The sequence below is a fragment of the Callithrix jacchus genome, chromosome 1 (assembly GCF_049354715.1).
Source record: "Callithrix jacchus isolate 240 chromosome 1, calJac240_pri, whole genome shotgun sequence".
NCBI classification, from domain to species: domain Eukaryota; kingdom Metazoa; phylum Chordata; class Mammalia; order Primates; family Cebidae; genus Callithrix; species Callithrix jacchus.
In genome coordinates, this window is record NC_133502.1 from 127,422,114 (window position 1) to 127,433,999 (window position 11,886).

At 39.5% G+C, this 11,886-nt stretch overlaps 1 protein-coding gene across 1 annotated transcript in view; it reads right to left on the minus strand.

Annotated features, from left to right (window-relative positions):
- Positions 1–10,917, minus strand: part of MLLT3 (MLLT3 super elongation complex subunit) — a 268,431-nt gene extending 257,514 nt beyond the window's left edge. The window contains 2 exon segments of the mRNA XM_003731988.6: positions 10,412–10,673; positions 10,675–10,917. Coding sequence (XP_003732036.4) covers positions 10,412–10,673; positions 10,675–10,815 — 403 coding nt within the window. The 5' untranslated portion in view covers positions 10,816–10,917.
- Positions 10,918–11,886: the final 969 nt, after the last annotated feature.

Here is an 11,886-nt window from a genome sequence, read left to right on the forward strand (position 1 = left end):
CATGTAACACATAACACGTGCTGCTTTGGCGCTCCATTAAATAAGGAAAGTTAGCTTCCAGTCCACTAGTTACTATTTCTGTGCATACAGAGAAAAAGTCACACAACAAGCATGATAAGACAATCTTGAACTGTGTCAACATTTTCAAATAACCTATTCCACTAAATGCAGCTAAATCTCAACAGCCCAAATCCCACGTTTCATTGAATCTCTATAAAATAACTGCTTATCATAGAAAAACAAAGAAATAAATAAAATGAAGGAAAAATTATGTGAAATAGAATATTTCTTCAATATAAAAAAGGCTTTCATTATTTAGCTTTCATTATTCACATTAATGAAGTATCTGGAGTAAAGGGCAAAGATGATATAAAGTCTACAGTGAACTTTGTTTTTAAACACCCAAAGTGTTTTACATGTTTATCAAATGAATAGATACCTGAAATAATCAAACAGTATTCTATCCCCAACACCATCTTTGGAAAGCGGCAGGGAAAATGCAACATCCAAACCTATCTGCAAAAATTAAAAGGCATCATTCAGACTAAATTTGCATCTGAAAACATTAAGAGGCAAATTATCTTCCTATTCTCCAAGCCACTATTATTATTACTAATACTTCAGGATTTATTTATATTTCGCTTTTAAAAATCAATATACACACACAAAGCATTTGGCTTGGTATTGATGAGGAAATAACTGATAATTTCTACTGGAAAAGAACAAAGAAAAAAATCTAATTTTGACAAAATCAAATATTTTAAAATAAAAAAAATTTACTTGGCTCTGAGAATATCAACCTTCTAATATGTGTAATAACTTTAATTAAAGGTAACTAATCAACTTTATAATCACTAATGAACAGTACTTTAAAGATAAGCCATAATTTTCTTTAATACAAAATGATAGTTACTTGATTTTATCCAAAAAGTTAATTGTTAACTGCTACATACCAACTAAATCACACCCAAATGCTAGCCTTATCTTTTTAGAAATTCTATCGTAATAGCCTTCTTCAGGCCTCAACCACTGCAAACTTAAGTTACAATGATTAAGTCATGCAACATTACTTCTTAAAACAACACTCTGCATCCTTCTCGTAATTTCAATTCTTACCACTGGGTGAGCTGGAGATAAAATATAAGATAACTACCATTCAGCAACAATTTTTTCTAATGATTTAATCTCGAAGGAAAACTTTAATTCAGAAAAAGAATCTGATTTTGTCTGAAAATAGCTATAGAACTTTCTCCTTTTAAACAGCATCTACCATGGTTACCACCACTTAATTAAATCTTAGATCATGTCTACAAAAGCAGCTATTGCTGAACATTTGTCTGCCAATATAGGTGAATAATTACTCCGTGTTTTAACAGTAAACATTGACCACCATTTATTACTAGTTATCTTTGCACGGGCATACTTCTGACTCATTGTGTCTACATGCAAGATTGCTCCACATTTCTAGGTTTCTGATTAAAAGTAAAATGAAATGATAATCGAAGGTGAAGAATCTCAATTGTCCGTTCCAGCTCCAAAAAGACACAAGCACACTGAAGGTAGGGACCTCCTCTTACTCTTATTTCTATCTCCCTCAGTCTTTCACTATATCCTGCATATATAATGCCTTTTGGTTAAGCACATTACTTTGGCCAAAAACTAAATTCTTAAATAAGACCCTAAGCCCAGAGAGGAAAACAAAACAAAGTAAAGCACATCAATTCAACAAAATTAAAAGCTTGCATATGGCAAAAAGATACCATAAATCAGGATAAAAGGAAAAAGTGAAGCAAGATATTTTCAACACAAATAACAAAGGAAGAAAATCCTACAAACAAGAAAATGACAAACATCCCAATCTTTTCTTAAGAAAAAAAAATAAAAAGAAGTTAATAAAGAGGAAATCAAAATAGTCTATATATATTAATGCTTAATTCCATTATAAAATAATGCTTAATTTGCTTTTCTGAAATATCACTTATCAGATACTAATTGTGTTTTTATTATTAATAGAGTAATGTAAATGAAATGTAAATGAAAACAAAAACCAAATTTCAATTATAGAAAAACAGGAAATATTAAAATAGCCAAAACTGGCAAAGATATAGAGGAAAAACGGTACTCATCTTGACGGAGTATACACAACCTGTCACAACCACTTTTTAGAGCAATCTGACAACAGGTAGTACAAATGAAGACACACATGCCCACAACTCAACAACTCAAAATCTAGGCCTATGTCCAAAGCCTCGCACAAGCTAACATGCACAAAGATGCTCACTGCACAGAACAGAAAATGACGTATTTATTTCTTAATAGGAAAACAGCAAATAAAGTATACAATATATTCCATGATAAAATTCTAAGCAGAGGAAATTAAAGAGAATGACGTGGCTCTACAGATGAAAAGCAGACAGGTTCAGAAATGTAATTGAGTGGGCGGAAAAAGCAAGATGCAAACATATTCACTCATAAAAATATTCTGGTATTAAATAATGGCAATGGTCATACAACCTTATGAATATACTAAAAACCAGACTTGCACACTTTATAAGGGTGAATTTTACACATGAATTATATCTCAATTGAAAAAAAAGATTCACCAGCATGATTCTCTTCATGCTGATTTTAAGACACAATATATTAGTATTGTAAGCAATATAAATGTGCAAGATAAATGGAATGGAAGAAAGAAGAGCTGGAAGAAAAGGCTGGAAAGCATTTTAAAACACAAGCTGCATCTATAATAGTTAATTCTGCAAAATCCAAACAAGGAATCAAATATAATAATATGTAAACATTTATTCATTCTTGGTAGTGGGGATTTGAATGTTTGTTATATCATTTTCTGCATTTCCCCAAGCTTTTTTTTTTTTATTAAAAAAGCAGCCATGGACTACAAGGAGCAAAAAAGGCACATCACAAAAGACAAACGGTAAATAAATACATATAAGGAAAGATACATGGCACTGCTAATCATATAAATGCAAATCAAAGTAAGGTAGTTTTTCCATAAAGATTGGCAAAGATTTTTTAAGCTGTTAATTTCCAGTTTATATGCCTGAGGAAATATAAACTGGGACAATTTTTTGGAGAAAACTTTGGTAATATGTAACAAAAGTTTAACTCTGTATACCTCTTGACTCCACTACCTCCCTTCTAGAAATTTAACATAACAAAATTATTAGAACAACCATGAAAATGAATGTCAAACATGTCCATCACAGTATTATTCATAACAAATTAAAACTGGGAACAATCCAAATGAAGTATAATAAATCCATAAACAACGTAATGCCAGAAAAAACCCACAATTTTAAAAGATGATATGCCACAAGGGTAGGAACGTTCCTCTGTGCTTTAACCCCAGCTTTAAGAAGGATGCTAGGGCCTGGCCCACTGGCTCCTGCCTGTAATCCCAGCACTTTGGGAGGCTGAGGTGGGATGATCACCTGAGGTCAGGAGTTCAAGACCAGACTGGCTGACATGGTGAAACCCCATCTCTACTAAAAATACGAAACTAGCTGAGCGTGGTAGCACACGCCTATAATCCCAGCTACTGGGGAGGCTGAGGCAGGAGAATTGCTTGAATCTGGAAGGTGGAGGTTGCAGTGAGCCAAGATTGCACTCCAGCCTGGGTGAAAAGAGTGAAACTCTGTCTCAAAATTTAGGAAGGAAGGGCAAAGGGAAAAGAAAGAGGAAGGGGAAGGGGAAGGGGAAGGAAGAATGGGAGGGAAGGAGGAACTAAAGAAAAACACTTTTTGAATGAACATTAATTAATAGTTAATATTGATGTGTATGTGTATATAAAGACGTCTAACATATATTAACTATGGTTATATATGAAAATTTCAGGGCCAGACACAGTGGCTCATGTCTGTAATCCCAGTACCTTGGGAGGCCGAGGTGGGTGGATCACGAGGTCAGGAGTTCAAAACCAGCCTGACCAACATGGTAAAACCCCGTCTTTACTAAGAATGCAAAAATTAGCAGGGATTGGTAGTATACAGCTGTAATCCCAGCTACTCAGGAAGCTGAGGCAGGATAATCGCTTGAACCCAGGAGGCGGAGGTTGCAGTGAGCTGAGATCACGCCATTGCACTCCAGCCTGTGCCACAGAGCAAGGCTCCATCTCAACAAAAAAAGGAAAGAAAATTTCAGATAATTTCTCTTTCTATGGTTTGACTTTTCTACAATAAAATCAGGAAAAAAATGTATTTGCATGTTAAAAAAAATGAACAAGGTTCTTCATAAAAGCTACACCACACAATTGTGCCATGTGATTTCCCAACTTCTATAACATCTCTTTTGAAGATTCAAAACAAGAAAAGCTCTGCATCTTAGAACTATAAAAGTGATATTAAGTAGTGCGGACTATCTGTAATAAATGACTAGAAAACAGGAAAGGGGCCAAGGCTGGTCCATGGAAGACCCATGGGAAAGAAACCTCAAAGAACCAAGAGAAGGAACAAAGGACCTTTAATGCAGAACTATCAAACCAATTGATATCCCTGCCAGGCCCACTTCACAAAGATAGGTAGTTCTACAGAGGGGCACCTTCAATAATGAATATAAAAGACTTCTGCATAATTCAGGTAATGCATCACGGAATAGACAGTGATAGGCCGGGCACGACGGCTCACGCCCATAATCCCGGCAATTTGGCAGTTCGAGGCTGGTGGATCACCTTGGCCCAGGAGTTGGAGACCAGTCTGGGCGACATGGCAAAACCCCAACTCTACAAAAAAAAAATACGAAAATTGCCAGGCATGGTGGTCCATGCCTATACTTTGAGCTATTTGGGAGGTGGCTCGAGGCCAGGAAATGGGAGGATGGCTTGAGCCCAGGAGGTAAAGGTTGCAAAGAGCTGAAATCACACCACTACAACCCAGCCTGGGTGACAGTCCAGACCCTGTCTCTCTCTCTCTCTCACACACACAGGACAGTGATATTAACTATAAGATATGTCCAGAAAAACCCAAGTTTAAATTATTATTTTCTGAAAAAAAAAAAAAAAATTAGGTAATCACTCACTGGAATTTAATGAGGCAAATACCTTGGAAGATTTACCTTTTCTCTTTCCATTAAATAAGTTTTTCTTAGCAAAAATAATAACAATCAGTTTCCATGTATTGGGCAATTTATGTATGCCAGATTATATGCCAAATATGTTCTACCAGCAGTTCTCAGATTGCAGTATTAGGACCTCAGGATCCCTATAATCTTTTCAGGTTATGGGTGACATTAAAACTATTTATATAATAAAATCTATGAAGTTATTTGCCTGTTTCATTCGCATTCTCTCATGAGTAGCAGAGCTTTCCAGAGGCTACCTGACATGTGATAGCACAACAAACAGAAAACAGAAGCAGGTAAGAAGACCTAGTTGTCTTCTATTAAAACAAAGACACTTAAAAAAAAAAAAAAAGTAAACAAGGTCCCTCTTGTCACAAATTTTTAAGAAAATATTTATTTTTCATTAAAATGTTACTTTTATGTTAACATGTAATACGTTGTTACCGTTAAATTAATTTCTTTACAATGTCTCCATTTTAATTTATAATACAGTAAAATTAATAAATATAACTCCCACAATAAAAACTCTTTGGGTTCCTTAATTTATAAGAGGGTGTTAAGCCCAGTAAGTTTGAAAACAGTTGATTTATATTTCGAACTCAACTTATGAGGTAATAGTTCTATTTTATCATCATTTCCATAATCAAATGAAAAAACAGATACAGAAGTAACTTGTCTCTTAAACCACCATTTGAATACAAGTCTATAATTCCTAACCCTAACTTCTCTTCATCTCTAAGCAACAATAGCTACCCAAGATAGTAAAGATCACTTTTAGATGTTTAACTTTTAGATAGCTACATGTTAATCCCTATTTTAAAAGCAATATTCTATATTGGTTCTTTATTCTTTGTCTTTCAGTTTTAAAAAGTAATGTGTGCTCATTGTAATGCTTTAAATATACAGTTAACTTTTTAAAAAAATCAAACACTACAAAAATAACCTCCCATCACTACCACCATAAGTAGCCACTTAAGAAAACTACTGGTAAGAATTTGATGCCTGCTAATCCAAATTTATTTATACACATACTCATACATACACATACATGTACTTCTTATCTACACAAGCACTATAAAAAATGAGATCACAATGTTTTAGCCACTTGTCTTATTTCACCTAATTCTTCTTGAAGATCATCCTGAATCAACAAATAGATGTGCCTCTTTTTATGGATTATCATCATTTAATTCTATCCAGTTGAGGGCCCCTATATGGCTTGCTTCCAAATTTTGGCTATTACAAAAACAGTCACAAGACACATGCTGTATCTTTGCGTATTTCTGAGAACATATTTGTCAGAAAATTCCTAGATGTAAATTTGCTAAGCTAAACAGTATAAACATTAAAAATCTTAATAGGTCTTGCCAATGTTCTCCAAAATACCCCTGCCCAATTTACATTCTCACCCACAGAATATGAGATTTCCTCCAACAATTCAACTTTTAAGTACCTTGGAAAATTATACTTTATGTGCTTCAAAATGCAAAGTAGTAAAACTGTTCTCACTGGTCATCTAAACTTAATACAGAACCCTACACAAATAACACTCACTGAATGTATCAGAACAGTCACCCATTTTTTTTTCCTTCTATCTTTTATTTATTTATTTATTTTCTGAGAAAAAGTCTCATTCTTGTCCCCCAGGCTGGAGTGCAATCACACAATCTTGGCTCACTGCAACTTCCACCTCCCAGTTTCAAGCCATTCTCTTGCCTTAGCCTCCAGAGGAGCTGGGATTACAGGCTCCTGCCACCATGCCCTGCTAATTTTTGCATTTTTCGTAGAAACAGGATTTCACCATGTTGCCAGGCTGGTCTCATACTCCTGACCTCGGCTGATTCGCCTGCCTGGGCCTCCCAAAGTGCTGGGATTACAGGTGTGGCCTCCTTATACCTTTCAAATGACTCAGAAGAGAAAATACACCAGATGCACACAAGATCTTCAGCTAGTAAACCCTCAAATATTAGCCACCCTCATAAAGACTTATCCAAATTATTTCAGAAGACCATTTAACACAAATCAAAACTATGCAGTAAAGCTGGGCTCAAACACTTAAAAGAAAATTGTTGGAGTGAATTTATTAAGCTTTATCTGCCCACTCAAAGGACTAAGGCTACAAATAAAAAGCTATCAAATCATACCAGTGGCCAAATTAGCTTACATAAAATAAGCAACAGATTTCATATCATAAATGTCAGTAAAACAAATTGCAATAGTAAAGATGGCTGTAATTGGAAAGGAAGTTCACTCGAATTCACATCATACTGAAAACAAAAACATTAATATTTTAAATGAAACGTTTTGAATGTGACTATTCATTTCAGTCATATCAGACCAGTACAAATCTTTGGTACTAATAAATAAGATATTGTCTTTATTTGCAGGTAGATAGTTTTAAAATGCATCATACTCTGACCTACCTGTTCTGTCATGGCTAATAGATATTCCATGCTTCACCATTTCATCAAAATCTCTTTTCTAAGTTTTTGTGGCAGTAGTTTTAAATTGAAGGTCTCCCACACTTCTTTATGACAGAGCAAAACCTCATTATTTCAAATCCAATTAGCTCAATTCTGAAATGGTATACATAATTCTCATTAGGCAACAAGTTAAAAATACTATAATTTCTTCTCCTTCTAGTTCTAATATTACCGTAAAGTAAAGGAAATCAACCTGAAAATCTATTCACTTTTCCAAACCAAAGATTTACAAAACTAAGTACTCATTCATCTTTGTGGCTGAGCAGTTCATCCTCAGTCCTAAGGTTCAACTCTGTTTAGCAGCTACTATATACAGTGAAAGTGATTTAGATTGTCATCACTTATAGCCAACACAGTTTATTTATTACAGAATATGAGCATTTCTTTTAAAGATCTTGTAACTCAGATTTTCTACAAATTCATATTTGCAGTTTCTCTAATTTCCAAATGGTAGAATTTTACTCTATCACTTATAGATCTACAATATAGCTAACATAGCACCTTAAAAGGTATTGGAAGTCAACAAAGAAATTCTTGGCATTCTTATTCTATATTGATTCTTATCAATTGAAAGACTTTATAAGCCAAAAAATAAGTCCCAGGATTAAGTGGCATGTTTGGTGTTGCTTGAACTTACAACTAACTATTCCCAATGAACAGAGAAACCTTCTCTGGCAATCTGAATCATGTGTAATTACAGTATGCAAAGTCTCTCCTGGGCTATGTAAGCTGGCAGTTTTCCCAGGACTTGTCACATCATGGGAAGCAGGCATACAAATAAAAATCCAAAAATAAACATTTTAAAACAATGGCTTATAGACTGCATAGAGAAACTCCACAGTTGAGTATAAAAATTGAAAAGTCCAACCAACAAGCAGACATCTCTAACTAGAGACCTCTGACAAGGCATCACTGTTATAAAGCAGCTTACCACACCTAGCAACAACTCCCAGGTGTGGCCTATGCGAGCAGCACCCTCGTATTCCCTCAGGCTAGACAGAAAATCATTAAGTATAGGAAATAAAAGTAACATCAATGCACACATCCACTGAAGCAGAGAAACAATGGTAAAATAGAGGTTGATCATCTTTAATTTCATAATGCTAAGTTGATTGTCAAGGTGCCTTAACAAAGTTACCTTAAGAGCTTTATCTTCTGCCAGCTGAGTTAATTTTCCTCATAAATGTTGCTTTTTGAAAGCTTATTTCACCTTGAAGTGAACTACAGCCAAATGGTAGTAATAATGTGTATCAAGGACCTCAGAAGGTGGTTTCTTTTGTTTAAACTCCTCTGCTCTACAGATACATGGAAATAGAGAGAGATTCCAAGAAGCATCACACCAACCTCATCATTGATAGAAACTTGACATCACTCATCCTTACCACAGTTTGGAGGAAATATGAAACAAAATAATCTCTGACTATATTTTAACATAAAATGCTAATAAATTTCAAATGTTATTCCCTATAAGGCCATGCATATTTCTAGTCCTCTATTCTAATACTGGATTTATTTATTAACCATCCAACAAAATCCATCAAATTAAACTGTTCAAGTTTTCAAGAGGAGTTATAAACCAAACCACAATCCTGCTTCCCATTACATGAGCTCTGAAAACAAAAATAAGCACCAACACAAACCTCTGCCACCTCTGAGGCACAAGGCATTTCTCCTTTCTTTATTCAGCCCCCTGAATGTTCAATAATTCCCACATAGCTCTAAGCGGAATGGATTTATTATGATGTCTAAGAAACGGCAGGAGTTCTAGATGCCAATAAAGATTACGGATCAAATGGAAGATAACTACTAACCATTGTGTCCACTTAGATAAATAAACCCGCTCACAAACAAAGCACCTTATTGTATTTGTACTGTTACCTCCACTAATCCAACTAAAACAACCAGACATTAGCTTTCCAGAGGAGGAAGGGAAAATAAATCAGGATTTCTCAAACCCTCTTTAAATTTTTTTCAAAATGACACTCCGTTTCATTTTTCCAAAACTGTCCTGCCCATTATGGAAAATGTTTGAGAGTGCAGAGGCCCAGCAGGATTATGCAAACTAGACTCTAAGGCTAACAACCAAGGTGGGGAGGGTCTGATGCAAAAGGCAACATCACATCGTTCCTCTGAAACTTAGCTTCGACCTTTGCAAGAACCGTCTGTCTCCCTGAAGATCACATCCGGCAGACACTTTGGAACGCTGCTCAGAATCAAAGGAGCAGTCAAGTGCCACGCAGGGGTGGGAGGAAGGAACAAGTAAGCCTCCCAAGTAAACATAAAATCCAGACTGGAGTGGGGTGTGGCGGTGGCCAAGCCACTAAAAGGAGTCTATGGCAACTGGCACCTGGTGCCTCATACACAGAGAGGAAAGAAGAGAAGATCCTAAAGAGAATCGACTTGCCCAGATCGAACAATAACTACACCCAACACATTCTTTGCTAATAACACAGGTAAACCTCAATTTCTCTAGGAAAATTAAAAAACGCGCAAAGTGTTTATACCCTCCAGCCCCACTCCCCACATCTCCAAACCCAACAACTAATTGCACCTTCCCCACAGAACCTGCAGCTAACCCCAGAGGACTGCTGAGGGCTGGCTTGGGATGAATAAACACTCGACACCTGACGGTCCTTTCTCTGCCATGACTTTCACCAAGCCGAAGTCGCGCGCGCGCGGGCGGGAGCCGGGACCTGGCCCGCGCGGCGCCGCGCACCCGGATTCCGAGGCTACGCCGGCAAACGCGGCGCGGGGGGCGGGGAGCGGGGCAGCGGGACCGCCCCGGCCAAGCGATTGTTTTCTCGCCAGGCAAAGACATTTTTTATCAAGCCCCTTTTGTATTCGAGCCCTACCTCTTTTTGGCCTAGGAAAGCTTTCGTGCAAGTGGAAGACGACTTTCTCCACAAAGTGCTGTATGTTACTGTGCTCCGGGCCGCGCACGAACACCATCCAGTCGTGGGTGAAGCCCTCCACGGTGGGTTTTTTCCTCACCTGGGCGCGGTGCCCTAGCTCCAGCTTCACCTGCACGGCACACTGCGGGCAGGGGGAGGAGAGACAGTCGTGAACAACAGGAAGGCGACGTTTCGGCAGTGAACGTTGCGCCTGACATTTTTTTCCTCCTTTTTGAAACGCACATAAAAGGAAACGGCGGTGCCCTCTGCATCCACGTTTCACGCGCGTAGGCGCGCACACCCCACATCCCCAAATATACCCGCCAGGCCCGCCTGGCCCGACCCCAGGCGCCCAAGCCCCGCATCCACACCGGACAGGATTGTAACGGAATGTTATCCCCAGTCGGGAAGGGGGTCGGGGGAACAGGGAGAGCACACTCGGCCACCACAAGCACGACAACAAATGCATCGGAAACAAATCAGAAGGCGATGCCGGGGCGGTTTCCCGGCGTGGGAGGGGAGGTGGCTGGGACCCAGGGGAACCTAAGGGTTCCTGGCGAACCCCCTCCCCGAAAGTACCGCGGCGACAGGCACACGCCGAGGAAGTCTTTGTGTACGTGTGTGTGTGCGTGCGTGTGGAGCGCTGTGCCAGGCGGAATGGAAACTACAGGCAGCCTCTGCTTATGGTCACAAACTCCCGTGCTCTTGCCACGGGGTTCGTGCACAACAAAAATAAGACGTCGTCACACACACACACACACACACACACACGCCCGCAGGAAAACACGCCGAGGCAACCATAACTTAAAGCACCCCGCACCCCCCAGCGAAAAGCCCCAGGCAATCGACGAGACCAGTCGAACCCAGCCCCCGCAACACACTTTCAAGAGCCAAAGTGGCTCCAAAGTACCTCCCACCTCCCCCCAAAAAATGAAATTCAGAAAGGCAAGGCAGACGGCGGACAGCCGTCGAGCCTCGGCTCGCGCACAGCACTGCCAGGCGCTGGGGCAAAGTTGCGTGCGGCCCCGCTGCTGTCAGCCCCGCACACTCCGGCTCACACACGCGCGCGCCGCGGAGAACGCACCATCGTAGCGGCGGCGGCGCTTTGCGGAGGTGCGGCCGCCGAGGCTGCTCGCCGGGTCCCCGGACTGTGCCCGCAGCTCCCGGCGGCGGCGGCTGAAATATGGCTGAGTTATTATTCGCCTCCTTCCACAGTGTGTGTGAGTGCGCGCGTGTGAGCGAGAGGGAGTGTGTGAGTGCGCTTCTCGTGATTGCAAAGAGGCGAGGAGGGAGGGAGGCGCGGGGGGTGGAGGGGCGAGTGTGAGCGTGTGTGTGTGTGTGTATGTGTGTCTGTGTGTGCGCGCGCGCCGGGGGGGTCGGGGGAGGAGGGGAGCGGAGGCTGAGGGAGAGGCGGCAGCTCTCTGCAAGCCGTACCA